At 39.8% G+C, this 26,584-nt stretch overlaps 1 protein-coding gene across 2 annotated transcripts; it reads right to left on the bottom strand.

Annotated features, from left to right (window-relative positions):
• LOC123516928 (F-box only protein 11-like) lies at nucleotides 1-26,451 on the bottom strand. Of its 2 annotated transcripts, none has more exons than XM_045276702.1 (14): nucleotides 26,224-26,451; nucleotides 15,185-15,586; nucleotides 14,853-15,006; nucleotides 14,160-14,337; nucleotides 12,646-12,799; nucleotides 11,228-11,443; nucleotides 7,892-8,136; nucleotides 7,310-7,613; nucleotides 6,646-6,816; nucleotides 6,005-6,137; nucleotides 5,658-5,878; nucleotides 5,317-5,550; nucleotides 4,523-4,730; nucleotides 1-4,241 (listed from the first exon to the last, which is right to left on the bottom strand). In XM_045276702.1, the coding sequence occupies exons 1-14, from the start codon at nucleotides 26,327-26,329 to the stop codon at nucleotides 4,109-4,111; spliced, it is 2,859 nt and encodes a 952-aa protein (XP_045132637.1). In that variant the 5' UTR covers nucleotides 26,330-26,451; the 3' UTR covers nucleotides 1-4,108. The 2 variants fall into 2 exon arrangements, with proteins under 2 accessions (XP_045132637.1, XP_045132638.1); XM_045276703.1 differs by lacking the exon at nucleotides 26,224-26,451 and adding an exon at nucleotides 25,580-25,604.
• Nucleotides 26,452-26,584: the final 133 nt, after the last annotated feature.

The following is a 26,584-nucleotide window of genomic DNA, read 5'->3' as shown; positions in this document are numbered from 1 at the left end:
TTTAGATTCAGAGTTTTTATTTGTATATACATGTTTAGGCCCTTTATACAGTGCACATCATTTGATGACGCCCTCGGTCCCCTGCTGCTGTACCATCTAAGGACCCCTGAAATAGTTCTGCTGTAAAGGCCTTCCAGATAGTCCTGGAAATGAGGTACTTGGCCTGAATAACTGTCCTCCTGTGGTGAGCTCCTAGACTACATCGATATGTGGAATGAGGCCTATCTTTCACATACTCAACTGTTACCTATCGTTGGCCGAGGAAATAAAACAAAATAAAAGCATGTCTACGTACACTTGGTTCACTCGTCTACAAAATAAAAACGGTGTTCTTTTTCCTTTCGTCAAGGTTGGCAATACAGGATCACAGCAGTAAGTAGTTCCAGTGTACTGAAGGATTCGCCCTTCTTTTAAAACTGTTCGGTAAAGCCCTGACGTCACTTTCCTCCGTCAGGTGTGTCCAGCGCACTCGGAGGCTTGTGGTGGAGGCAGGCTTGGGCTAGGCTTGCACTCTACTTCATAGATGATGTCTTGCCAAGCTCTTTTTTTGTATATAATATATACTTCTCTTTACCACTATCAAAGAGTAAAAAACACATGCTTTTCCAATTACCTATGAACTATTTTACTCAGAAGTCTTACAAAACTCCAGCCTGAGGTACAACAGGGACCTGGGTACATTATAACTCCATTTTGTACTCAACTAACATCTGTAGTGACCAGTATCTGCAGTCCAAATTTAGTACTTGCACACACTACATAGTATTACCTCAGACGCCACACAAAGCTACCATATCAACACTAGTTTGATCACCAATCATTAGCTGAGTACAAGATGCAACACACATCTCCCAACTCAAACTACGTACATACCCAGGAAAATATAAGTAAATTTATTTGTGTGTTTTTTCAGGATGAAGTATGACACTACACCAGTTCCTTTAAGCCTAACCACTGGCAATGTCTTATGCATGACTCACTCAGGCAGACTTAGGATACACTCAACTGTGTCAGGTAAAGATACAAAATCATTTGAAACTTGCTCCTAAATATATAACATACAGTGATTTTGGGTTGCACACAATGCAATACACAATCTCAAAGAAACACATTTTTGTGTTAAAAAATGCATAGCAGCTAAATGTTTCAAACACATTATAATAACAATCAAAGAAGTAAATACTATACATATTTTGTCAACAAACATAAATGCAAGCACTCAATTTTGCATCTTTACTGTCACAGTCATTTGCTCAGTCTTACAACTGCACACTAAGTACACATGAATAAGATGTGCATTCTAAAACGAATGCCTATCATTTCTTGGGGAAGAAAACTAACATGTAAGCAAACACATACTGGCGTATGAAGTGTACAAAAGTGAGAAAAGATGCTGAGATAGTAATGTGAAGAGAGAAAATAAGCTGCTTCAGTCTCTTGACAATATTAATTGCCAAATTTTTTATCTCCTGTAAATGAGGTCAGATGTTTTCCTCAATGATTAAGGAAGTGGGAGCCCAATTACACTTTAATCATGGAAGCACAATTGAACACAAAGGTAATACTTCAACCGTGAATGTATTACAGATTCTGGTTGTGCACTACACACTTCCTTTTTTCCAAATCTCCAAACAGGACACTTCCCTCTCAAAGGTGGTGCTTCATTTCTTAGGGAGACAGGTTCACAGGGACAAGCTGGATTCATTCCTCCACTAATGACACTCGGGCATACTGAACCAAACACACAAAAAACTGAGTATCTTCTCTGGGCTTCAAGAATTTTTAAATTGCAATATAATTTGCATTTCTTTAAAAGCGTGGACATACATCTTTTGAACTCAATATGGGGACAGAAAAAACAAAAAACTAAAACACATATATGGCACATTGAGCAACAGTAACATTACTACTACTACTAAGGAATCTTCCTTACATAGGGAGGGACACAGTTGCAGGCAGCTGAGGGGAGGAGTCTGAGGTATGTAAGAGGAACCACAAGAAAGGGACACAAGGGAAAACACTGAGGTACACCTGGGGATAATGAACCCTAATAGATGCTGGCTTATGATAATGACAATTCATGATTAACAAAAACAAATAAAGTAGCAAAACTGGAATCGTATCACACATAGCTCAAGGTTTGCTGGACTGAGTCGAGACCACTGGTGTGCAGTATTCTCTCCTGCACAGGCAGCCACTCAGCTTTCAACAAGTGTCTTGTCTAGGGATCATTTGTGTGGTATTCCTGGTAACTGCAGCTGAAAACTCCCCAGGATGCTTTCTGGTCTGCAGATGTACTTGAAAGGCAAGTGTCTGAGTCTTAGCGTTCAGGGTGATCTGAACGACACAAATATGAACCGAGAGCTTACAGTAGTGGCATGCCACAGCTAAGTGTTCAGGTTGGGTGGATAGTATTACTGGGCTATAGGTGACCCTACTGTGGCTGACACTGGCTCTGGACATCACATCATAGGATGCCGTCACACTCATGGGTGAAGGGAGGAGTGAGGCAGGGTGTAGCATCATTAGGCGGTGGGAGAAGTAGTAGGGAGGGAACTTTCCTGTCTTAGACACACTAGAAGTATCTTCTCTGGGGAAATTAACTTTTCCCATTTCAAAAGTTAATTTCCGTAGATAAAGGAGAGTTTGCTGTATATGCTAGTGTGAGTGAATGATGATGCAATGAGAGGTGAGAATGAGGAATAATGAGTGGCAGCAGCAAATGGGGTTATGACAGTGATGAAGGTGCTGGGGATGGAACTGTTAGGAGCTGGGTTGGGGTAGAGCAACATTCTGTGAGCCAGATGACACTGGGAGGACTGCAGAAAAGCAATGGATTCAGACCCTTTAGATGGACATGCGAACTCTTGAATGAAAAAATAAAGGCACTATCTAAATCCATGTTTTTTTGTTGTTTTTGTTTTTTATACAAAGCTGCACAGATATCCTACCTACGCCAGCAGGGAGACATAAAACTTTACTGTCTGGGGAGAAGAAAGCCACTGCTCTATTGTCCTGGCTGCTCCCAGGTGGTGTGCAGTTACACTAAGTTTTTATTTTGGTTTTAATCACAGTTATCTGTAGTGTTCCAATGCAATATAAAATTTCTAACAAAATTGATACAACAAATATCCTTAGAGGCTCACAAATACATTATAAAAATGCAACTTAACTCCACATGCAAAATAATACAACAGATCTTCCAAACAAAAACATGGGAAATTATGAGAAACAACTACAATTACTGCATATTGATTTTTTTTCAAAGATTATTATATAAAAATCTTAACATCTTATTACCTAATTATGAACTGTACTCAATCATAACATTGCAAAATGATCCCTGCCTTATGGATAGAGGCAAGGAACAGGTTGTATTTTCTGTACTCAACACATATATACACACCCTCACACATCCAAACAGCAGCTATATACATCACTGGTACTCATGTAAGCAAAGAAATCCTGTAGGTAGAGAACCACTCTTGTGCTTAGTCCATATTGGTTTTTGTGCCAATCACCATCACCACTGCATTGTACACAATGATGGCGCAAACAAGCTTTATCTCTAATGGTTCCACACAAAATAATTGTTCCTAGTCCTTACTTACAAAATATTTCCACCTTGTGCAGGAAATATCTGACAACGAACGGACGTCATCACGTCATAATCTGATGTGATACACATCAATCATCACTCTATTAAAAGAAAGGCTTTTGTGAAGGTCAAGCAGGATAAAATCAGACTACATTCACTTCCTTGAGATTTTTCTTCTCTTTTCTTTTTTCCCCACGGCACTGAGTTTCCAGAGTGCAGAACGCTTTCATATACTGCATAACATTAAGCGTTTTTAAGTCCACAGATAATTCATAGCAATAGAAATATAATCCACTATATGGCTATGGGTGATGTGGACAAATCACAGTACAAAGGTGGGTAATATAGTCTATGTAAAATTTCCAATACTTTGTGTTTAGTTAGAAGTAAAGTGCATGAAGACACTAATCCTGCTTTTCTAAATACTGATCATAAACCAAAAGGCTGGTGGGCATCCGAGGCAGAGTCTAAATACAAACTTTACATTACGGTGATGCTCCCAGCCGGTAGTTAGACCTCTGCCATCAATGACTGTGATTCGATGGGCGCAGCAGAGTCATAGAGGGTGTCTGTGTCCTGCGTGGGCTCCCCCTGCAGCTGGCATTGGTTGTTGAGGGTCCCAGCACCACAGTCACAGAAAAACCTTAAAACAATAGCAAGATTGAAAGTGAGACACTGAACCACAACTTCAAATATATGGGAATGAGTCAAATACTTTACATATATGAGAGAGAGAGAGAGAGAGAGAGAGAGAGAGAGAGAGAGAGAGAGAGAGAGAGAGAGAGAGAGAGAGAGAGAGAGAGAGAGAGAGAGAGAGAGAGAGAGAGAGAGAGAGAGAGAGAGAGATTCAGTTTTAAGAATTCTACTGATAAATGAAAAAGTAGCCATAACCTCCCTCCAAACACAGCCCTTGTTGACACCTACCTGTCATGGCGTATGAACTCCACCACGTGTCCATTGTGACAAGTCTTGATGCAGTTCACACATATGGCATTCCGTTCAGTTGTATTGCATGTGCGGCACCGAAAAAAGTCGTGCATTGGGAAGCTTGTGTAAGAAGATATCTTATAGAGGCACTGACCACTGGATACAGCCTTTTCCACAGCATCATGATTACTGAATATCTTATTGCCTGCAAGTGGAATGAAGAATTAATGAAAGGCATCTTATTTTGCAAGGTAATTTGTCTTCTTGCTTACAATGTTAACTCAACTTTATGCTTGCTCTTTTAATTGCTATTCTAGGCCTTATCCTGTCTCCCATCTACTGACCACCATGAAACTTTCAACTCAGTCAGTATCGTCTATTATTTCCACATTGCCTAATCTAATACAATCTCAGTCATAATCACTCATATGATAAATGCATTGATATGTTTCTTATTAATCTAGTTTCAAAGACAGCTTGTGCTCCATCAAAGCGATATCATTACTGCACACGTAACAACCTCTATTAACATGCATATTTCAAAGGCCCACTCCCAATAGCTAACCACATCTAAATTATTCATAACTATGTTGCAAAAGCTAGTAAGATCTTAAACAAATAATTACAGTTCATAGCATGAAATTCCTTGGCATATACAAATAAACAAGAAATTTTAAAAACAACCATTTCCATAGATTAACAGTGAGAATTTCCTCCTAAATGTCATAAAGAGAATCAAGACAATCACTATCAATACTTGCCAAACAGTTATATAGTACTGAAACGCTCACCTCTCTGGATTGGGTTCACTCCTGATGCTAAGCAGAGGCCACCAAAACGATTATTGAATATTTGGTTGTGCTCTAATGTTGCCGTTGCATTATTGGTTATTTCAATGCCCGCCGCAAGCCCGTCATATATCTGGTTCCGCCTTAAACTAGGATGGCTCTGTGTCGGATGGCTCTGGGTGGATATTAGAACACCTGCTTGCGCATTTCGGAAAATCTCATTCTCCTCCAACAACCCTGGAAAGAGAAAACACCATTAAGTATGTAGACAGGAAAATTTCTTGAGTAAGTGATGTTGAGTTCTTCAGAAGATTGATATTGTTGGTGCAATGTCACCTACTCACCTTTACCCCCATTAAATATACAAATGCCAGCCTCTCTTCCATCGTATATTTTGTTCCGCCGCAAGATGGGGTTACTGTCCGTCTTTATCCACACACCAGCCATGGCATTGTCAAAAATTTCATTCTGTTCCAGTAGTCCCAGACCACCATTGTACACCAAAACACCACCGTTCTGCCCTCCCCATATCTTGTTCCGACGGATGATGGGGTTACTTCCAGTCCTGGAAAAAGAGTACGTCAAATGAGATTAGATTTTCCAAGAAATATATTCAAGCAACTCTCAGGCAATCAGACATTAATGGTTAAGAATGAAGCTAAGTTGTACAGGCACAACAAAAGACACTCACCTGATTTGTACTCCTGAGTATAAGTGATTGAAGATATCATTGTCCTCTAGCAGGCCATGGCCATTATCATAGAAGTACACCCCAACCTGCTTGCCCGAGTGGATGCGATTCCTCCGCAGTGTTGGGGTACTCCCTGCAATGGGTGGAGGAATAAGTATCTTGCATAGCACAAAAAACCTTGAAAGCCTTGGCTCCATCTCAGTTAAGCAATTACTGTCATGCATACATTGAGTAAATGACCATACAACACTTTTAGAGTTAATTCTGTCATGCACCTAATATTTCACAAACTCATCAAAATTTGTACATCTATTTTCTATTATTATCTCATGTTGGTTTCTGTAACCATCAGTCTCTCACTATTGACTCAATCCATTTGGGTTAAAACAAGACATGTTACAAGTCCCTCAATGTCTTTAATTCTGCTCTCCACAGCTGCATCAAATTTATTTTCAACACCATTATATAAACTGGAACTTTAGATTAAAAAAATGCTACAGCAATGTTTGTCTCAGGAAACTTGGGGAAACTTGGTAGAGGATTACTGAGACATCTCATCTTTTTGTTATAGAGTGACAAGAATACCTATACTAACATAACACTAATTGCATGATTGAGCCATATGCAGGAGGCAGTCTTACCTGTAGTGATCCAGACACCTGCCAGTGTATTTGCATACACCTCGTTGCACTCTATGAGACCCTGTCCCTTCTCATGAACATAAATGCCCCCATGCTGCCCATCGTGGATCTTGTTGTGCCGCACGATGGGATCGCTATTGGTACGTATCTGGATGCCTGCCAGTGCGTTACCTGTGAAGGAGAGCAGCCTTCAATAGGACATAATGACAGTAACTTTTGTAAAATGCCATACTACCATTGCTATTGTTTTGCTGATATTGTGGCACAGACATCAAGACAGTTGTGTGTAGTGGTAACTGGAGGTAAGCCTTCAAATTTGGCATTGACAACAGGCAACAGACAAGATTCCTTGGGAGAGAGAGAGTGAACGACAAAAGAAAAAAAGTATGTATAATAGCACTTAAGAGAACAATTGCATATATCATTCTGCAAAGAAAGAAATTGTTAAGAACGTTATTTTTATGGGAATGTAGATGAGAGTCCGAGGAATGCTAATTAGAAGATGAAAAGCATATACGAGAGAGAGAGAGAGAGAGAGAGAGAGAGAGAGAGAGAGAGAGAGAGAGAGAGAGAGAGAGAGAGAGAGAGAGAGAGAGAGAGAGAGAGAGAGAGAGAGAGAGAGAGAGAGAGAGAGAGAGAGAGAGAGAGAGAGAGAAATACTCACCATAGATGTTGTTGTGCTCAATGAGTCCACGGCCGTCACCAAAGATGTACACGCCACCCTGCAAGCCGTTGTATATCTCGTTCCTTCTGATGGTGGGATTGCTGTTGGAGGTGATCCACACACCGGCATACTTGTTGGAGTGTATCTTGTTCTCGATGAATTGGCCCATGCCGTGCTCGTGGACATAGATGCCCCCCGTCTGGCCATTGTGGATCTCACAGCGCACTACGGTTGGGTTGGCCTGTGCCTTCACTTCAAAGCCAGCTATGCGGTTGTTGTGTATATCATTGGCCTCAAAGTAACCCTGCGGAGAGGTAACAGTGCATGACTAACTGTGCCTTCTGGAGTGATACTTTTCTTTTTTACATCAACAGGAGCAAAATATCTCAAAGAAAGGCATAGCAGAACAAATATTTTAAGAGAGAGAGAGAGAGAGAGAGAGAGAGAGAGAGAGAGAGAGAGAGAGAGAGAGAGAGAGAGAGAGAGAGAGAGAGAGAGAGAGAGAGAGAGAGAGAGAGAGAGAGAGAGAGAGAGAGAGAGAGAGAGAGAGCAGAAAAACAGCAAATGGAGGCCACTACTCACCTGTCCCCCATCAAAACAGAATATGCCGACATCTTTGCCATGGTGGATGTGGTTGCGTCGCATGATGGGGTTGGCATAGTTCTTGACCCATATTCCAGCCAGTGCGTTGCGGCTGATCTCGTTGTCCTCGTAGTGGCCTTGTGCCCGGTCGGTGATGATGAGGCCAACGTTCTCACAGTCACTAATTTCACAGTGGCGTATCCCAGGATCAGCACCCGGCCCACTAACACTTACAGCCGCCCCCACTGTGGAAGGAGAGAATAAGGTGAGGCAGGTGCATTGGGACTATTATTATTATTTTTTTTTTTTTATGCAGGAAGAAAGTCAACCAAGGGCAACAAAATATTAAAAACGGCCCACTTAAAGTACTGGTTCCCTTAACCCTTTCAGTGCTTCGGACCACGATCGTGGCTTTGAGGGAAATGTCTCATGTCCACGATCGTGGTCCCATATTTGACGAGTCACAGAATTAAACCGCGCGCCTCCTGGCTGCTGCTAGTTGCCAGATGACATTCTCCCATCCTCCCTCGACTCACGGGATGCGCCATCAGTTGCATGGTAAGAAAAATATAGTCACAATGGCAGTAGAGTATCAGATGCCCCTTTTTTCACAATAATTATTATTTTACGACGTCGCTAATGGCTATTTGTGCATTTATTTACAGAAATAACAAGAGTAATGATCAAATCTTGTTGTTAGAGAGCAGATATGCCAGATATTATTCGTTTATTGGTAGTATATTGCATATTTTGTATATTACCATATATGGGCATGTGTATCCTCGCTCATGATAGTACGTACATCACGAAAACACACTGAAAACGTATTTTATATTATTTGTGTGGACATAATGTATGCACAGGTGTGAAAAATAATTACCCTAGCACATTCTGTAGCAGTTCTGAGCAACTGCAGTTCAAATCAGGCAGAAAATTCTGTGTAATATTGTGAAAACACCTGCACAAGTTGCGGCGGAAAATAACCACCTGCTATGATGGCAATACTCAACAGCGCACAACATACCACCATAAAGCCAACTTCCTATGATTATTGCCCCACTTTCCAGGGTGAGCAGACCTAAATTTTTTACAGTAGATGCGTAACACTCTATTATGCATAAGAATATTGATTCTATTCAATTTTGCAAACCGAATTTGCGTCTCACAGACATGACCCAAAAACCTATTTGTGCCCTGAAAGGGTTAGAGTAGTACAGAATTAACAAAAATTAAGGAACAAATGTCTTGAAACTACTATTACCCTCTTATGATGAAGCAATTGCCAGGACAGGAAGGAGAAGGTGGTTGGGCAAGAGGAAAAGAGGAGGTATGTATGGTAGCTGTCTAGAAAATTTTGGTGATTATGAGGACTGAGAAGAGAGGACATAAGAAAGGATAAAGTGAATATAGTTTCGTTGTTTTTTTTTTTCGTTGGTGTAGTTTTCGTAATGCAGTCTGAGAGGGAATGAGAAAGAAGAGAGATGAAAAAAGAGAATGGAACTACTATGATGAAGCAAAATAAACAAGTGGAAGCTGCTCAGTATTCTTGATCAATATAGTGACAACTCAAAGCAAACACTTAATCCCTTGAGTACCATGATGCATTTCCACATTCTTTCTGCCTACTAATTAGTGATTTTATACAGCGTCAGAAACTCATGACCTCTATAGATCCTTCCTAGTGTATATAAAATGGCTTAATTATACATAAATCTTAAGGTAAAAATGTGTCCCAGTATTGAAGGGATTAACCTAAGATAACAATGGGAAAAGAACAGGAGGATACATGCATAGTTCTGGTCAGAAACAGATTAACAACCTTTTATGTTAATTTCCAGTGTAATATCATTTCCATTTATGTCTTCTGATTTGTTGATTCTCTTATAAATACTGGCATGAGGTAGAGAGTCAATGAACTTAGAATTGAATAAAGACACTAAATGCAGAGAAAGTGTGATGTTACTCGACTAAAGCTCGTGACTGTACTGTGCCATTCTAAGGGTGAACTTTCAGACCATGACAACCATGATTTTGAAGATGAATTTCAAAGCAAGTATAAAGATTGTTATGAAAAGGAATACATACAAAGAAAGAGTATAATCACATATGAAATGAAATGTCAACAATTGAAGACATTATAAACAAAGGCACCAGAGTAAAAGGGACAACAAAATGTGGGTGGATATTGATGGAGACGTTTTCCATCACGGCTACAATATGTGTGTTCTCCCTCTCCTTTACTAGATGCTGTGCAGAGATCAGGTGAAATTTATAGGCAGTCAAGTTCAGTGTTGCGTTGTATTTCCTTCATGTCTAGATGTATGCCAAAAATTCAAATTTAAATTACCACTATATTCTGATATTTTGATTTAGCACAAGTGCCCTAATCCTTTCTTACTCTCAGGCACTATGTACTATAATGTCTGTTTCTTCTAAAGGATGTGGAGAAGTATTACATATCTATTTATAAAAAATGCACCATCATTAAAACAACAGATTTTACAGATTTTGGTCCTTCGTAATTACTAGAAATAGCAATAACCTTATGTTACTCTAAATAGCTTAGGCAATAATCCTTAATTGCATAAAGTCTAAAATATTCAACTTCCAATTAAAAAATCAATATATCAATACTGGCAACAAGAGCAGCAGGAGCAGCAATACAAGATGAGAGTGTGGGGAGTGAGCCCTGAAGCCCTCCATGTCCTGCTGTGAAGCCTGCCACCTGGCCCTAGGGAAGCCTCAGATGCAGCCACCACCACTGCCACCTCCTCCTTCCCATGCTGCCTCTCCTCTGAGTCATGTCTTTCAATCCATCTCTATCTATGCAATGTTATGGCAAAAATATTTCTTCATATATGATAACACCCTACTACCATTTCACCTCCAAGATTCTTCCTCCCTAGAATTTTCCTCTTTGCATATGAGTGTTGTATTACATGTGATCCTCTCATCCCTGCTCTCTCCTAAGTCATTTTCCTCCTTTATGTCTCCCTCATTCTCAATTGCTCTCTCTCTCTCTCTCTCTCTCTCCTATCACCCCCACCATGACCTTTGTACAACTTTTTGGAATTGATGAAACTGTCAGATGTTTTATAGTTACCACCTCTATACATCTTTCCCTATAGAAGTCGTTGAAGTAACATATAACTACTGTTTTCACCTTAATATGGCTGGTTACAAAAATAAATCTGCTGTTCTGGCAATGTTTTACCACGGTCACATATTTCTAGCTGTAATTCACCATATATACAAAGTCAACTATTACTGCAAGTGTTATGAATATCAGCAACACACACACACAACTTAGTGCTAAAGGTAAGGGAGAAATCTTACAGTGCGACACGCTGCGAATGATGCAGTGCTCTATCGTAGGAGCACAGTTCTCCTGGATCTCAAGGGCATAGTGCTTGTGGTGCTGCACAGTGTCGTTGCAGCTGTGTGGTGAAAACTTGATGGTGACATAGCCAAGGTAGGCCTGCTGGGCACCCTCATTGAAGAGCACTGTGGACTCTCTTTCCTCCTCCAGGATCACATTTTCTGCCACATTACCTAGGATGGAGAAGACAGCAACGAATTAGAGTTACGCTAAGGGTTAACAGTGGCATGCCATGATAAATTAATAAGTTTTCGTCCACGAGAAATAAGATGAACTGACAAGTTCAGGTTTGTCTGTGACTGCTTGGTCCTTAATTTTTCTGAACTTAATTCTTCATTGCATAAACCTCACCTAACTGAACATGGAAAGGAATTATACAAGTGGTGGAAGGGAGGAAGAAGAAGAAGAAGAAGAAGAAGAAGAAGAAGAAGAAGAAGAAGAAGAAGAAGAAGAAGAAGAAGAAGAAGAAGAAGAAGAAGAAGAAGAAGAAAAAAAAAAAAAAAAAAAAAACTGGTTTTCAATACTATGAATTTTGAGAGAGAGAGAGAGAGAGAGAGAGAGAGAGAGAGAGAGAGAGAGAGAGAGAGAGAGAGAGAGAGAGAGAGAGAGAGAGAGAGAGAGAGAGAGAGAGAAATGCAAAGACAACTCATGGCCATCTTCAAAAGTAATAAAAATCCTAGGAAACAGATACCTGATGAAACTTGCTTTAAGAACACAATAACTTATATACAATAGTCATCTTTAAACATGTTTGAGGTATAAATCATTACTAAAGAATTACCAATGTTTACATGTTAGCAGACAGAATAACCTTCAACACATTCATTCATATATCTGTCAAGCTACAATTAAACACAGTTCCAAAAAGCAGGGTGTTCATTACAGTATAGTGCCTCCAATACTCCTCACCCCTTTAGTAACACCCCCTTCAACATGTTAACTGTCACAACTTGCAGACAGAATAACCTTCAACACATTGTCAATTCATGTACCTGTCAAGCTATAAATAAACACTGTTCCAAAAAGCAAAGAGTTCATTACAGTATAGTGCCTCCAATACTACTCATCCCAATGGTAACACCCTTTTCAAAATACTATCCAATTCTCTAATTTCCTGCCGTCACAGGTCTCCGGGAGCCATATTCTGAAACATCTTCCTCTCTAATGTCGATCAATTTTTCAAGGGCCACAGAAACAATTAAATGTGTTCGAAAGAGAATTTGTCCTGTTGGTACTGCAGAAACCTTATTAACATGGCACTAGATATACACAAACATGTTTAAAAATCAGTGTAACTTCAACTAAAGCCCTCTGAGAATAGTGGAGGTGAGATGCAGAAGTGTTTCAGAATACAGGCCCAGAACTCAACACTCACCTGGCGCTGCCCCAATGAGAGAGATATTGGTTTCTATGATGAGACGAGTCCGGTACACCCCTGAGTGAATCAACACGAGAGGCCGCTCCATGTCGTCACAGTAGTCAAAGGCTGCCTGAATGGTCTCAAAGTATGCCACCGACCTGCCAGTCTCCTGCAGCAACACAGATTCTCTTAAGATGTGTAGTTAATAATTCTGCCACTAACTTTGTGACCTGAGTCTTATCATGGCCAAAAAAACATTTCCTTCAAACCATGAATAACAACCTTGTTCCATTAAGTTAGAGCTTAATACAAACTGAGAGATACATTCAAAATCAATCATATAAACAATAAGCTACTGGACTGAACAGGTGAAATAAGTTTAGTATGTGAAACTCTTGCCTCTTCCATGATTACTTTACTCCTAACTTCTATCCTGACACATCTAAGGTCAAAGTTTTCAATGATGAGCCACAATCTGAGATCAGGTATGCAAAGAAACTTGATAGATATTGTGTATGGTATGACAGGATCACTGGTGTGCTAAATGTTGTTGATTACTTAATAAATATATTGTGGAAAGCTTGGTGCCAAATGTTTCTGTTTCTTTGCCAGATAACAAAGCTTTAGTGATGAAACTGTTAAAGACATAAAAAGATATGATTTTTTTTAAGTGTTGCAATGTAAAAAGATAAATATCCACTTAGCTCAGACATACAAATTAAGAATATGTTCAATGCCTCATTACATCAAGTCTTGTGGTGATACATCACAATTTTGCCAACAATTTTAGCACCCAAAACCCCATGTCTGGCAATTCCTCTGACTGCTTCAGGCCGGCAGTGTTGACATGTATTTCAAAACATCCTTACACTACCTTCAAGTATATATGAAATTATATACTTCAACACACTCTTCTACTCTTCTATCCACTAAAAAAAGACCTCCTTTAATTCCCTATCTTCTATTGCAAAAATGTAAGAAACTATATACCCTTAGACCAGCTACAAATCATCTTCAAATTACTTCCCTTCCCTTCAGATGTAAAGTATGTAAGAACTTATATACTTCAACATATTCTTATACTAACGAAAAACCATTTCCCTTAATTCCTTATCTTCTATTGAAAAAATGTAAGAAACTATTTACCCTTAGACCAGCTGCAAATCATCTTCAAATTGCTTAATTCACTACTAATTCAACACATTCTTCTACCAACTACAAACAATTTCCCTTAATTCCCTATCTTCTGTTGCAAGAATGTAAGAAACTATATACCCTTAGACCAGCTACAAATCATTTCCCTTAACTTTCTACCTTCTGACATGGTAAATAAGAAACTATCTGGGTTCTATCACACTTGTTACCTTGCAGTTACCCTTCATCATACCCACCAAGAGATTACATACTTTAACATTCTTCTACCAGCTACAGATAATTTCCTTAACTCTCTACCTTCTGACATGATAAACAAGAAACTACCTGGGTTCTATCACACTTGTTACCCTGTAGTCACCCTTCATCACACCCACCTTGCCACCGTGCTTGTGGTAATTCTCTCTGACATGCACGCCATGGTATAGCTGCTTGAAACTCTCCTTCCACGGGTTGTCATAATCACATTCTTCTGGCTGGACAAAATCAAACTTGCACGGTGATGGATTGAAAAGTGGCAGGTCATATTCATACAGACCTTGGTAGAGGTTTTTCCTGCACAAGAAAGAAAATGAGGGTGAATAGGTACTGCAAGTAAACAGCTAAACAAACTGAAATATCTCAGCCTTTGCTTAAGGGGGTATATGAGCCTTCTGAGCCATTTTCTCTAAAACTCATCCAATCACTTTGAACTTTCCTTTCAGTCCTCCAAGACACTGGTAGACTCGAGGCAAGCCCCTGAGACAACAATACAACACCAAGAATGTTACGATATAGGCCATGCCCCCTCTCCCCAATCCCCTGCCCCACCCCCCAAAAAAAAATCTATGCACAAGTTTCCTATTCCTCAGAGTGGACCTTTAAATGCCACTGCTAAAAGCACATAACTTTAAAAGTGCTGCCAGAGGCTTTAAGAATGGCTGCAGAATACTGAAAACTTTATCTCTGAAAATATTGCCAGAACAATAGTAGCCTTTTGGAGGAAATATCTTGTTTTATGGTTTTGACAGAAAATGTATCAAAGAGGCTGATATGCTCCCTCAATAAACAGACACATGGGATTAACTTACCATAATTCATTATCATTGGCTATTGTGTAGAAGCGTTTACAGACTTGTGCAACGTGACACAGGTCTCTCTCATACAGATAAGAAAAAATGGTGAGTAGCACCTCGTCAGGAAGTTCATACAAGAGGTAATGTGCTGCAGGACTACACCCCAACCCTGTAACAATAAGGAATCATGAGATGCTGTTCTAACAACTAACTGCATGCATTATGACAATTGCGTTGAGCCGAGTTACAATACAAAATATTGATAGTTACATCCCACATATTGACAGATGATCACAATACCAGTATTCCATAATAAAGACAGCCGTCCCTCACTCATCTCTCCTCACCTGTGGAAGAATCCCCAGTAAAATAAGTTTTGCGAGGACGTTTGCGGGTGGGTAACATGGAGGGGCAATAGGCGGTGGCTGCAGTGATGGCAGCGGTGGGAGACAGTACTGGTGTGGAGCTGGTGGCAGCAGAGGGCAGCCCGGCAGTGGCTGCCGAGATGCAGGCTGGGGAGGCGGTGGTGGGGGATGCAGTCACCGTGGCTGCCGATGCACCTGCTCCCGCCGCCACTGCCATCTTCAGGTTGGTGAGGAGAAAGTTGTGAGACTTGCGACGGAGGTGATAGGGAGGGTGGTGGTGGTGCATGGCAGAGGTGCCTGCACTGCTGGCATCTGCTGCACCTCCCACCAATCCAAACATGTCCAATTCCGCACTTTGCATAATGGGAACCTCACACTTCTCCTCTGCAATAGAAAAGGACGAGTTTACAACATCTCCCAGGGATTTTTCTCCGCATTAATATCTATTTCTACAAATTTCCTCCCTCCAACTAAAAACAAATTAAAGGTGACAGTTACATAAAGAATAAAGATAAAAGTAGACAAACACTTTGGCTGCTCAATGGAATCAAGATAAATGTTGAAACAAGATGGAGATGAGACAAGAACACAAAAATCTAAGAAGCAATGAAGAAAGAGATAAAGAAGAGGCCTTCCTTATTTTTTGGTCATTAATGGCAATGACATACTAATTCATGTCACACCAATCTACAAATGGCAAAATCTTCACAAATTATGAGAATATGGATAAACTCAACACTGTTTTAAATAAAAAAAAATAATAAAAATCTTAAAGCAGCTGTAAACAATGATTCCTCTTCTCGTTTGTTATCTTATCTACCCATCCACAAGATATCACACGATTATTTACCAACGAATAATAGAAACTTTCAAAATAGTACAACAACTTCCATTTTCTAAGAAAGGTTTAAAACACATTGATGCTTCCACTCCAAAATCCACATTGACTATCTGACACAACACAGCCTTCCAGTCCCCACAGCACATCAGTGAACACAAAACAGTAAGTCCTCACTATACACAACCACCTAATACATCATACACCATTAATACACTCAAAACAAACTTACTTTCTATCCTACAACAATGTGCAGCTTCCCTTAATACACTTCACCACAGCTTTATTATCAACACATGACAAAGCAGCCATAACCAAACGCAACACCATCACTCATGGATGTACAAAGGCTTAATCACATGTACACACACACACACACACACACCACACAGCCTGGCCCAACACAACAAACACAAGGCACACAGCAGGAGTCTCCTCACGCCGGGGTAACAAGCAGTGTGATGTACGTCAAGCTTTGATACACTTGAGGGATCACTCAGCTCACTACCCCCCTCCTCTCTCCCTCACGACACCATTGCACACTGTGGTTGTAAAGTGCTTTGTTCAGGTTTTCATATCCGTATTGTCACGTCACCTAATATAACTCAGATAATTTTTTTTTTTTAATCTTGTTTTATTTTGTTTCCAGGATTTCTTAAAGTTTGCACATTTTTTTCTAACTTTACCCTCTTCAGTATAGCTTTCAGATACTTATGTTGGGATTGAAATAGTTAAGACTGGCCATTAATCTTCTGACCACCATAGACTCTTCCTAATCTAAATATAATATTGCAATCATACACAAAACTCACGGTAGAAACAGCGTCCAAGTATTGAAAGGGTTAAGAGACACAGAAGACACGTGCCTATTATTCAAACTCACATGCTTCAAAGTTTCTATCTCCATGGAAATAAATCATTAAAACAAATGCAATGTAGTGTATCATCATTATTCTTCATAAAAAACCTACCCTTGTAATTTTAGAAGTGTACAAAAACTATCCTATATCAAACCAGAGGCTTCTTTAACACAAGTACTGTAAAATAACACTAATTACAAACTTTGTGAGCTTCCTGTTTACTCCTTAGAATAATGTTACCATGTGAAATTATTATAACTTCTTTTAAATATCTCCTGTAAACAACCATTCCAAGCATACACCAAAGCACTAGAAAAAAAAAAATAAATAATAATGATAATAATAATAATAAATGAATACATAAATGAATAAACAAATAATAAATAGAATAAAATAAATAAATACAGATAGTTCATCATAGAGAATTTTTTGCTAAACAAGTTTCAAATTTTGAGGAAAGGATAGCAAAATATCATTAAGAAAGTGTTACGACTTCTCTATAATGAAAATTTAAGAAACATATCGACAAATTGTGTATATTTAATGTATTCTTATGAGCCAAGCTAAAAAAAAAAAAAAAAAAAGGGGGTGATGCAGCAAGGATACAGGCTAAAAAAGTTCCAATTGAAATGGGTGACTTAATCCCAGCAGTGACTTGTGTCCTGCTCTTGAAACTATAACATACATATGGCACTGTGATGACCATAATTCACAGACAACTTTGGTGGTTCAGGTTCCCTCCACCTGTAGTGCAGAGCTTCCAACCCAGCATGACCTTGGTACAAGTATTCCCAAGATATTCTGTCCACACGTTTCCTTCATTTATGCTGCCACACACTCCTCCAAGCTATCAACCAAAAAGAGATCCTTTGTCCATGTTCACTGCTTAATACCACTAAAAAACAGGACAACTTTGAGTACCCGGTCAATAATGACTCAATATTATTCCAGGAAATATTTATATCACTAAAACATCTCAGGAAATGTCAAGTTACTGTTGCTTTGTGTTGAAATTTTCCTGAATGATGGACAGACTGAACTTTTTCAGGCCTTCCATATACATTGTACTGAGAGAAAAAAGTGTAAATAAATACAATGAAAGGGCTTTCATTTGTAAAGTTACTGGTGAGAACTATAAGTGTATCTGTGGTAGTACTGTCACCACACCCCACCATTGATGGAAGACCACTGGAAAGACTCACACTGGAATCTTGAGAATACATCAGCAGCACACACTTAGTCACAAACATGCACTAATCAGACCATAAATCATGACCATCATTATAACTTTCACTGAAGAGGTTGGAAGGCCCATGAGCCTCGTCAACTTTTTTGTGGGTGTAAACAATCTCTTCTTGATGTAATGACAACAAATGGGATGGTTTACCGTGATGCAATGTATGGTAGTAGCCTCCAGAAATACACTGCTATGTGTGACCTTGACAATTTTATAATCCTTACAAGTTCATAGCATAGGAGACCACTCTTCTCACTGAGAACTCTCTCTTACTCAACCACCAATTCTAATACTTCAACTCACTAGCACGAGCCTCATTACATGACCCTTCCCTTCCTTTTCTCACTGTGTCCATGCTACACCATAGACAATGCTGACAAAATCTGTGGATCATGTGCTACTCTTACTTCCATGATGCCAATACCATGACTGGCACAAATGCCTCTAAATTAATTTTCTTTTTCTTTCCTATTGTCAAGCACATTAGTAGCTGCTTTAATGACCATTTTAGGCTGGCATGGACATCAATTTGATACATGCCGGTGTGCATGTGCACGCACACACACACACACACACAGCTGCTTTTAATGAATAATAGCTGACAGACCTCACTTTGATGCCAATAAAAAGATTTTCAACACACTAAAAATCTTAAGTTACTTGAATGCTTTCACCGAGTGACTATGTACACACAGACAAGTAAAGCTGATGGGTGGCATGGACCACACTCAAATACCAATGGAAACATCATCCAATGAAACATCATCCAATGTAAAAGCTCAGCTAACTATTTGCACAACAGTTAATTGCTCACGTGCTCCTGATACACATCACACACCACACCCAATCACTAGCTACTGCCATCTGAATACATTCTTGGCACTCAAAGCGATCATTAATTTCCCTTTTAATAGCCATGCCTCAGACAAATATAATCAATGCATCTGTAAAATGGTGCCTACACTTTTGTTTAATGCTTGTAATGGTATTTGTGTGAGACTTCTTTACACAACTAAACACACACCCAGTCAACCAGACACCAGTCACCACTACACTCCTCTTGTACTGTACATATCCCAAGGTAACATAATCTGATGGCCCTGCACTGTTGTTCTTTAACTCCTTGACAGCTATTTCATTAATTATCTATCTATCTTTATTTATCCTCAACTATCTATAACTTTCAAACCACATAGAAGTTGCCATTTTCTTCTTTTATTATTATCTCTTACTTTATTTAGGATGCTTATAAAGACTTCATGTATTGTATGGCCTGTAGTGTGTTAATTGTCTCATATTGCAGTGAAAGCTTTACACTGCTAAAACCATGTTGCTCTCCACCTCTCAGCTCTACCATGGCATAAGATGGACCTCCTCTGCTCACTCTGTTACATGGGGAATCCTCTGCTCATTCTCTTATATAAGCACCATAAAAAATGCAATCAAATATGAAGTGAAACAGTTAGGTACAGTAAGATGAAGAGTAATGATGCAGATATGTTAAACTGTCATCACACTTACTGTACACTATGAAGCCAAATTATGTAAGTGTGTGTCAAGTTTTTGTGTTGTGTCTGTTTTGAAGAACTATCCAAACTAGAGCCAACCTTACTTGTAGCAGCACACACACAACAACAATGACAACAAAATAAAAAATAATAAATAAATAAATACAAATAATAAGCAAACAAACAAATAAATACAAACAAATAAGTAAATAAGTAAACAAAAAAAAAAAATAAATAAATAAAGCTTGTGAGCAGAAACACACACACACACACACACACACACACACACACACACACACACACACACACACACACATGCAACAATTTAAGAGCAATTACATAATTTCTGAATGATGATGACTGACAGACTGTCCACCAGCCATGCCATTACAACTATTGAATGCTTGAGGTGACCAGCCACTCTTGTCACCACCACTGTTCCTATGTTAACAAAACAAAGCAAGCAGTTATAGCTTGCCCTTCCTCCACTGATGATAAACAATGGAAATTCTTTCTCATAACTGTAGGGAAAATGTAACACATGAATCCTTGGGGCACTTGCAATTGGCACAAGAGTACTGTCAGTCATCCTCAGAGCCAGATGCATCATTCTTACTTCTAAATAGCTACACTGTCCATTTCATTTCAGAACCTGCCTCGTGTTAAGTCACTGGTTCTTTTATTATTACTTTTCCATGTTCTTATGTATTATTTACTGAATTTCTCCTAGCAATTTTCTCAATTTAGATAGAAAATATTAAACACAAAAATGAAAAAAATAGTATCTATAGTTCCTTCAAATAGCTATACCATGGAATGTAATTAACTTTAATCGGTGTGGAATTTTGAACGTCTCATCCAGCACTGTTTGTGAAGGAGTTAATCTGTGACACTTGCTGTCTCAACCTGTCCACTGGAATGGTCCTGAACACTCCTTGTGATGTTTTATGCTAGTCTTGAGCATAATCACATTTACTGGGAATTTACTTATGCATCATACACACCCACCTTGGAAAACCCCATGTCACCACTCATATTTCTACACAAAAATCAAGTAGTAAAGCCACATCTTCCAGAAGCTATGGCTCCATCACAGCTCTGGTGAGACAAGTGAATGCGTAATGGCAATTGTGACACAGTGATCCCCGGCACAGCAACAACACTAACTGGCATCTCCACCCACAAGCCTGCTGGTGACAATGAAGGATGCCATTCCATGGATTCTAAGGTGACATAACAATCAGTGTACGCACAAGATTACCCCAGTGAAGGACTCATCCAAGGAGTGGCAAGGGGAGAAGCTTCACATGTACACATCTACTACATGTTATTGTTGTCATTTCTTATTCCTGTACTGTTTGGACTGGCACTCTGTAGTCAGTCATTATAGAAGAACTCATCTGTAGCTACCCACAAGGTGTGGCTCCTCTTGGGTGCGACGTTGCCACTGCTATACCAGTACCTTCTTCAAAGAAAACGGAGTGATGATCGTTCTCTACTTCACTAAAAGAAGTCAGAAGAGACCCAAATACCTATGCAGCTATATAGTACATTAAACGCAATAAAGATTCTGGTTATATACATGAAAATGAGACAAGTAATTTACATGTTTGTCAAATAAGTGCACATACGAGAAGAAACACAGAGTAATATATTGAGTGGTTCCTTGCTTGAGTTAAAGGTAAGAGTGTTGCCCGATTTGCTTTCTCTTGCAAGAAATATCTATTAAGGCAGAATATGAATTCCTTGGTCTGGCTGCGCAAGACAGTGTATGACGGGGAAGTGTCAGGGGGTCCTTCCATGGTGGTGACCAGAGGAGGAGTGAAGCGACACGTGCGTGGCGACCTGACTCCCCCGCCCCCAACCTCCCCGGGAATTTCCACCTGGGTCGTGAGTGGCAACGTCGCCTGACCTGATATGACACATCACCGTCCATGTATATGAACTAGCTTAATTTATTTTCGTATATGACAATTATTTACATCATCTACCACTTAATTAAGGTTTCTGAATGTTCTGAGAACGTTTTTGTTGATAATGCTATGATTACAGGACAGTGAGTAGTTTGTTTTTATTGGAGATTTGGCATAGTCTCACGGCAGACATGGCCAACGCCATATGGGTAGGTACGGATGAGTTTTAGTATAGTGGAACATACATTACAGCCAACCAGTTAAAGGCATTTAACTCAGTTTGACAAGTGATTGTTAATAATAAACAATTAATAAATGGCCATGAAGATTATTCAATGAAGCACACATGTATGTTCAATTTCCTCACAGATTAATTTACAGGGGAAAGATACACCCACTATGGAGCTTTACAATGCTGCAAGGCCCATACAGTGAGTAGAATTACTGATATAAATATGATTCATTTTGAGGAAAAAAAAAAAATAAATAAATAAAAATAAAAATAAATAAACAAATAAAAAAAAATTAACAGAGTACTGAGATGCACTCTCGGGAGGGTGAGGGTTCTGGGTCTGTTGTCTGGTCCTCACTGATGATGATGGACAAAGCCCACAAGAGCACAGGCAAATCTAATGTGCCTACATTGCTCTATGTGCATTTGGTGTGCATTCTGCTGCATTGTAACTCATTAAAGAAAAAATGTCTAAATGAAAAATTCATTGGGAAAAAAAAAAAAAAAAAAAAAAAAAAAAACCTATCATACAGAAGTTGGCCTTGGATATTCTAAAGTGCAGTTTTTACACACATGGTACCTCATGTAAATAAATTGTGATTTTAGTCCTGAGATTATAACATCTGACAGTATCTTGTGTGTAACATGACCTGCTAGACATTGTTCCTGCTGCCCCAGTGACCAGTCTGGGCAAGACCTGCATCAGGTGGAAGAGAATGTGCCTGAGGTGGTCACAAGAGTGCGCACCACTTCATGCCAATAGTAATGTTCTGCACAGACACACTGTTATAAAAGCTGAGGGAAAGCAAAGAACTGGCTCATAACACGTTGCTGTTGGTTTACCAAGCAGAGCTATTTATGTAATATCCTTGAAATCATGATTTCTTTTCATAAAAAAGGAAAACATTGTGGTTAATTCACACACAAATCTAGATCTTCCTTACATCTCTGCAACATCTATCCAGCAAGTAAGTAAAGATTCAGTGTGCTTTATTGTATAATATCTCATAGGTACTATATTTTATTGCTCTAAATAAAAGTTTTTCAAAAAATTTGAGTATCCTTTCCTCAAATTAGTCCACTTATTTAGTCTAATGTATTTCTAATAATATATATTTTGTGGTGGAAATCTATAACCACAGCCCAGCATGAGATTCCATTAGTTTCCTTCCATGATAAGGGCAATACACCTCTTGTCTAGACCCAACACATTCCTAATGTCTCTTGTTCTTTATGGTGTTGCTCTTTCTTCATTATACATTCATCTTTTCCTGGAGGAAAAGATGAAGATATTTGAGTCAGTATTAAGCTTCACGTCAGTCCCACCACTACCCTGCGTGTCTGACTGGTGCACACAAGCTGTGACACTTGCAGGACACACTGCTGGCTGAGAGGGTTGTGTTGTCTCCATGGTTTATCATATGAGCGTGGGCTGACTGTCTTCAGCACTACTTCACTATAAACAAACACTGCACCATCTGCAGCGAGTTATGATAGGGTATCTCTTGAAGGAGCAGCACTACTTATGTAACATTTATCTGGTATCACTGACCACCTTCACTGTCATGTGGAGAAAACTTTTCACTAGATAGCCTATGAACAAAATAAGCTTCTCAAATATTATCAATAAAGAAGCTCACATTACATATTTGTTTTCCAGACAGCATATAATAATTACACCAAATATTCCAATATTCCTCCAAAGCAATTGGAAATCTGGTACAATTACTTTGATTTTCTTTGTGTTTACTTCAACATATCATTAGTCTTCTTAGTGTGCATTCTTTGTAGTTTTCAAGTAATTTTCTTTATAATGAAGATGATAAAATGTTAAAATGCAAAATAATATACAGTACAAAATATGTCATAATGAGAGCATCAATCTCATAATGTACTGTATGCCAAACAAGTAAGGCAACAACATACAGTCCTGTACTATTCTCCCATACAATATCACACACTCAAGGTTATTACTGTATTTCATCACTGATTCTTTACCTTTTTTTTTTACTTATTTCTTTCTTCATGTACAAGGAAATATGACCATGTGGAAACAAAAATTATTAAACAAAAAAGGCCCATTTAGATGCCAGTTCCCAAGCAGGTCCAAGACAGTTAGTCAAAAGAATGGGATGAATGTCTTGAAAGCTCCCTCTTAAATGAGTTCAGGTATAGGAAGATGGAAATACAGAAGCAGGTAGGAAGTTCTATAGTTTACCAGAGAAAGGGATTGAGAATACTAGTTAACAACTCTTGCATTAGAGAAGGGACCAGAATAGGAGGGAGAGAAAGAAATCCTTGTGCAGCGAGGCCACAGGACGAGGGGAGGCATGTAGTTAGCAAGATCAGAAGAGCAGTTGGCATGAAAATAACGGCCGAAGATAGCAAGAGATGCAACATCCTAGCGGTGAGAAAGTGGCTGAAGACAGTCAAATAGAGGAGAGGAATTGATGAGATGAAAAGCTTTTGATTCCACCCTATCTAATAAAGCTGTGTGAGTGGAATCCCACCATACATGCTAAGAGTACTGCAAACATGGGCAGATAAGACCACTGAACAAAGTTAGCAGTTGGGAAGGTGAGAAAAATAGACAAAGATGACTCAGAATGCCTAATTTCATGGAAGCTGTTTTAGCAAGAGATGAGATGTGAAGTTTCCAGTTTAGATTATAAGTAAAGGATAGACCAAGGATATTCAGCGTAGAAGAGGGGGACAGTTGAGTGTCATTGAAGAAGAGGGGAGAGTTGTCTAGAAGGTTATGTTGAGTTGATAGATGGAGGCATTGAGTTTTTGCAGTACTGAACAAATCTAATAATCAAAGAAAACTCCTGAGAGACGCAGTCCTTAAACATCACTTTTGTGGCCAGTAACAGCTACAGTATCTAAACAGCAGCTGTCACGAGACAGAATGGATCAGTTCACACAACAAACTCCACAGTGAAATATACCTAGATGCAATTGTACACCTACACCTACAATATATAATGAAACTATCCTGCAAGCATGAATGAAGCGTGAACTATCTTGCTTGTTGCACAGCTATTTAACTCGTCTGTGAGAACTGTGGACTGTACAGAGCCTGCCTTGGTAACAAGAGAAATATTTAATGGCAAAATAGCCCGGGGTCTATTATACTAAGACCAATAGAAGAAGCTGCCTGAAAGCATGTCTGCCCATCTTACTGAGACCAGCAAAACAGCCCAATCATAGAAAACACCAAGGGCTAAACAGTATCAACCTGAAGCCAAGTAATAGTTAGAAGTGACATGTATGATCTGAAACGAATAAAATCCTGTACTGAACAAGACTAAAACATGTCACACCTGAGCTAACCAGAGAGAGGCTGCAACCACAGACTGCTGGTGACATAGAGCATTGAATCTCACAAGAAAGAGAGGGAAAGGAAAGACCAAAATGACCATTGGAATAAACAGTTTATCCAAAATACTGTTGCGAAGACGACTAATTAATATCAACCTCCAGAGCAAGGCACTATGTCTCAAGCTGCAAAAGAAGAGAACCAGCCAAAGGAAAGCCAGGCTGAATAGTCACTGCAAAGACTGTACCTCAAGTCTACATCAACATTAACAATGAAACAGCTGAACACTTGTACCATGCTTGTTAACCATTGCAGCAGGAGACAAGCAGTGTACAGAGAGCCTATTGAAGCTGCCATGGCAAAACCTACATGTCAAATTTAATGCATCCATCAAAACACCTTCCCACTTGCATCATGCCTCTTATGGTTACAGCTGATGCCTGCACAGCTGCCCCCTGTGTCTTATTTACCCTTCCACATGGCCACGGGGACCAACACAGTGATAAATAGATGACCGCGGGGCCGAATGACTTGAAAAGCAGGCCAGCCAGACCCATGCTTGACAAGAGGCGACAATAGAATACCTAACGCCTCCACACGTCACAGCCAGGCAGACCCGTGAGTCACCCCTGGCACCCGAGTGTGGCTCCCTGGCCCCGTGTGTCCTTCCCGCACCTACACTGGCTAATCACCACGAGATATGGACTTGCTAAACACAATCCCTTACCTAATCATGTGCCTCAAATGACAAGGTACTTTCCTAACCCTGGTCCACCTCACACCTGCCCTGACCTGACGGACCGCTGCTAGGGTACATCAAGGTTATCTGTGGTGGATAATGAGCGGTACAGTCCCCGTGGAGGTGGCTGGTGGTGTCCCCTCGCCCTCAACACAGCCCCAACCTTCATTTTTACACACACGCAAAAATCAATGTCTGCCGTTGCAAATTCACCTCAAACCTGCCTAAAAGAATGCAAGGAATATGTGGCTCTACTATCTCCTGGACAGGGAAGCCACAAAGGGCCTTCCAGATGAGAAATTCTCCTCCACCTACGAGCTGGTGATTGGCCAATAACAACGAAAACAAACAAATGCTCCTCACAATACTGCTCACCATTATTGCCTTCCTTCAGCGGGGTTCCTCGCCTCAGCAATTTCTTTTTTGCAATTCTCCTCTTTCGTAACTGTGGTAAGTTTGACCTAATGGCCTGGTGGGACATGGTCGGGCTAAATGTTAGGTCAAAAATTTCATAAACTTGAGACAAAGGGCATGTCCAGCCCCTCCCTGCTCTGTGCCAGCACTGAGCCAGCCATTTTGTAGCGCGGGTATTATTGTTCCAGGCGGAAGCGAGACTCACCAATCAGCGCACAGCATGAAGCCCGACTCACCAATCACAGCGCGGCCTGACTCTCCACTCACCAATAGACACTCACTCCGCGGTCACGTGACTTACTTCACAGAGCCAGAACGCAGA

The sequence above is a fragment of the Portunus trituberculatus genome, chromosome 41 (genome assembly GCF_017591435.1).
Source record: "Portunus trituberculatus isolate SZX2019 chromosome 41, ASM1759143v1, whole genome shotgun sequence".
NCBI classification, from domain to species: Eukaryota; Metazoa; Arthropoda; class Malacostraca; order Decapoda; family Portunidae; genus Portunus; species Portunus trituberculatus.
The sequence above is the reverse complement of the archived record's forward strand: the minus strand, read 5'-3'. Positions and strand labels throughout refer to the sequence as shown.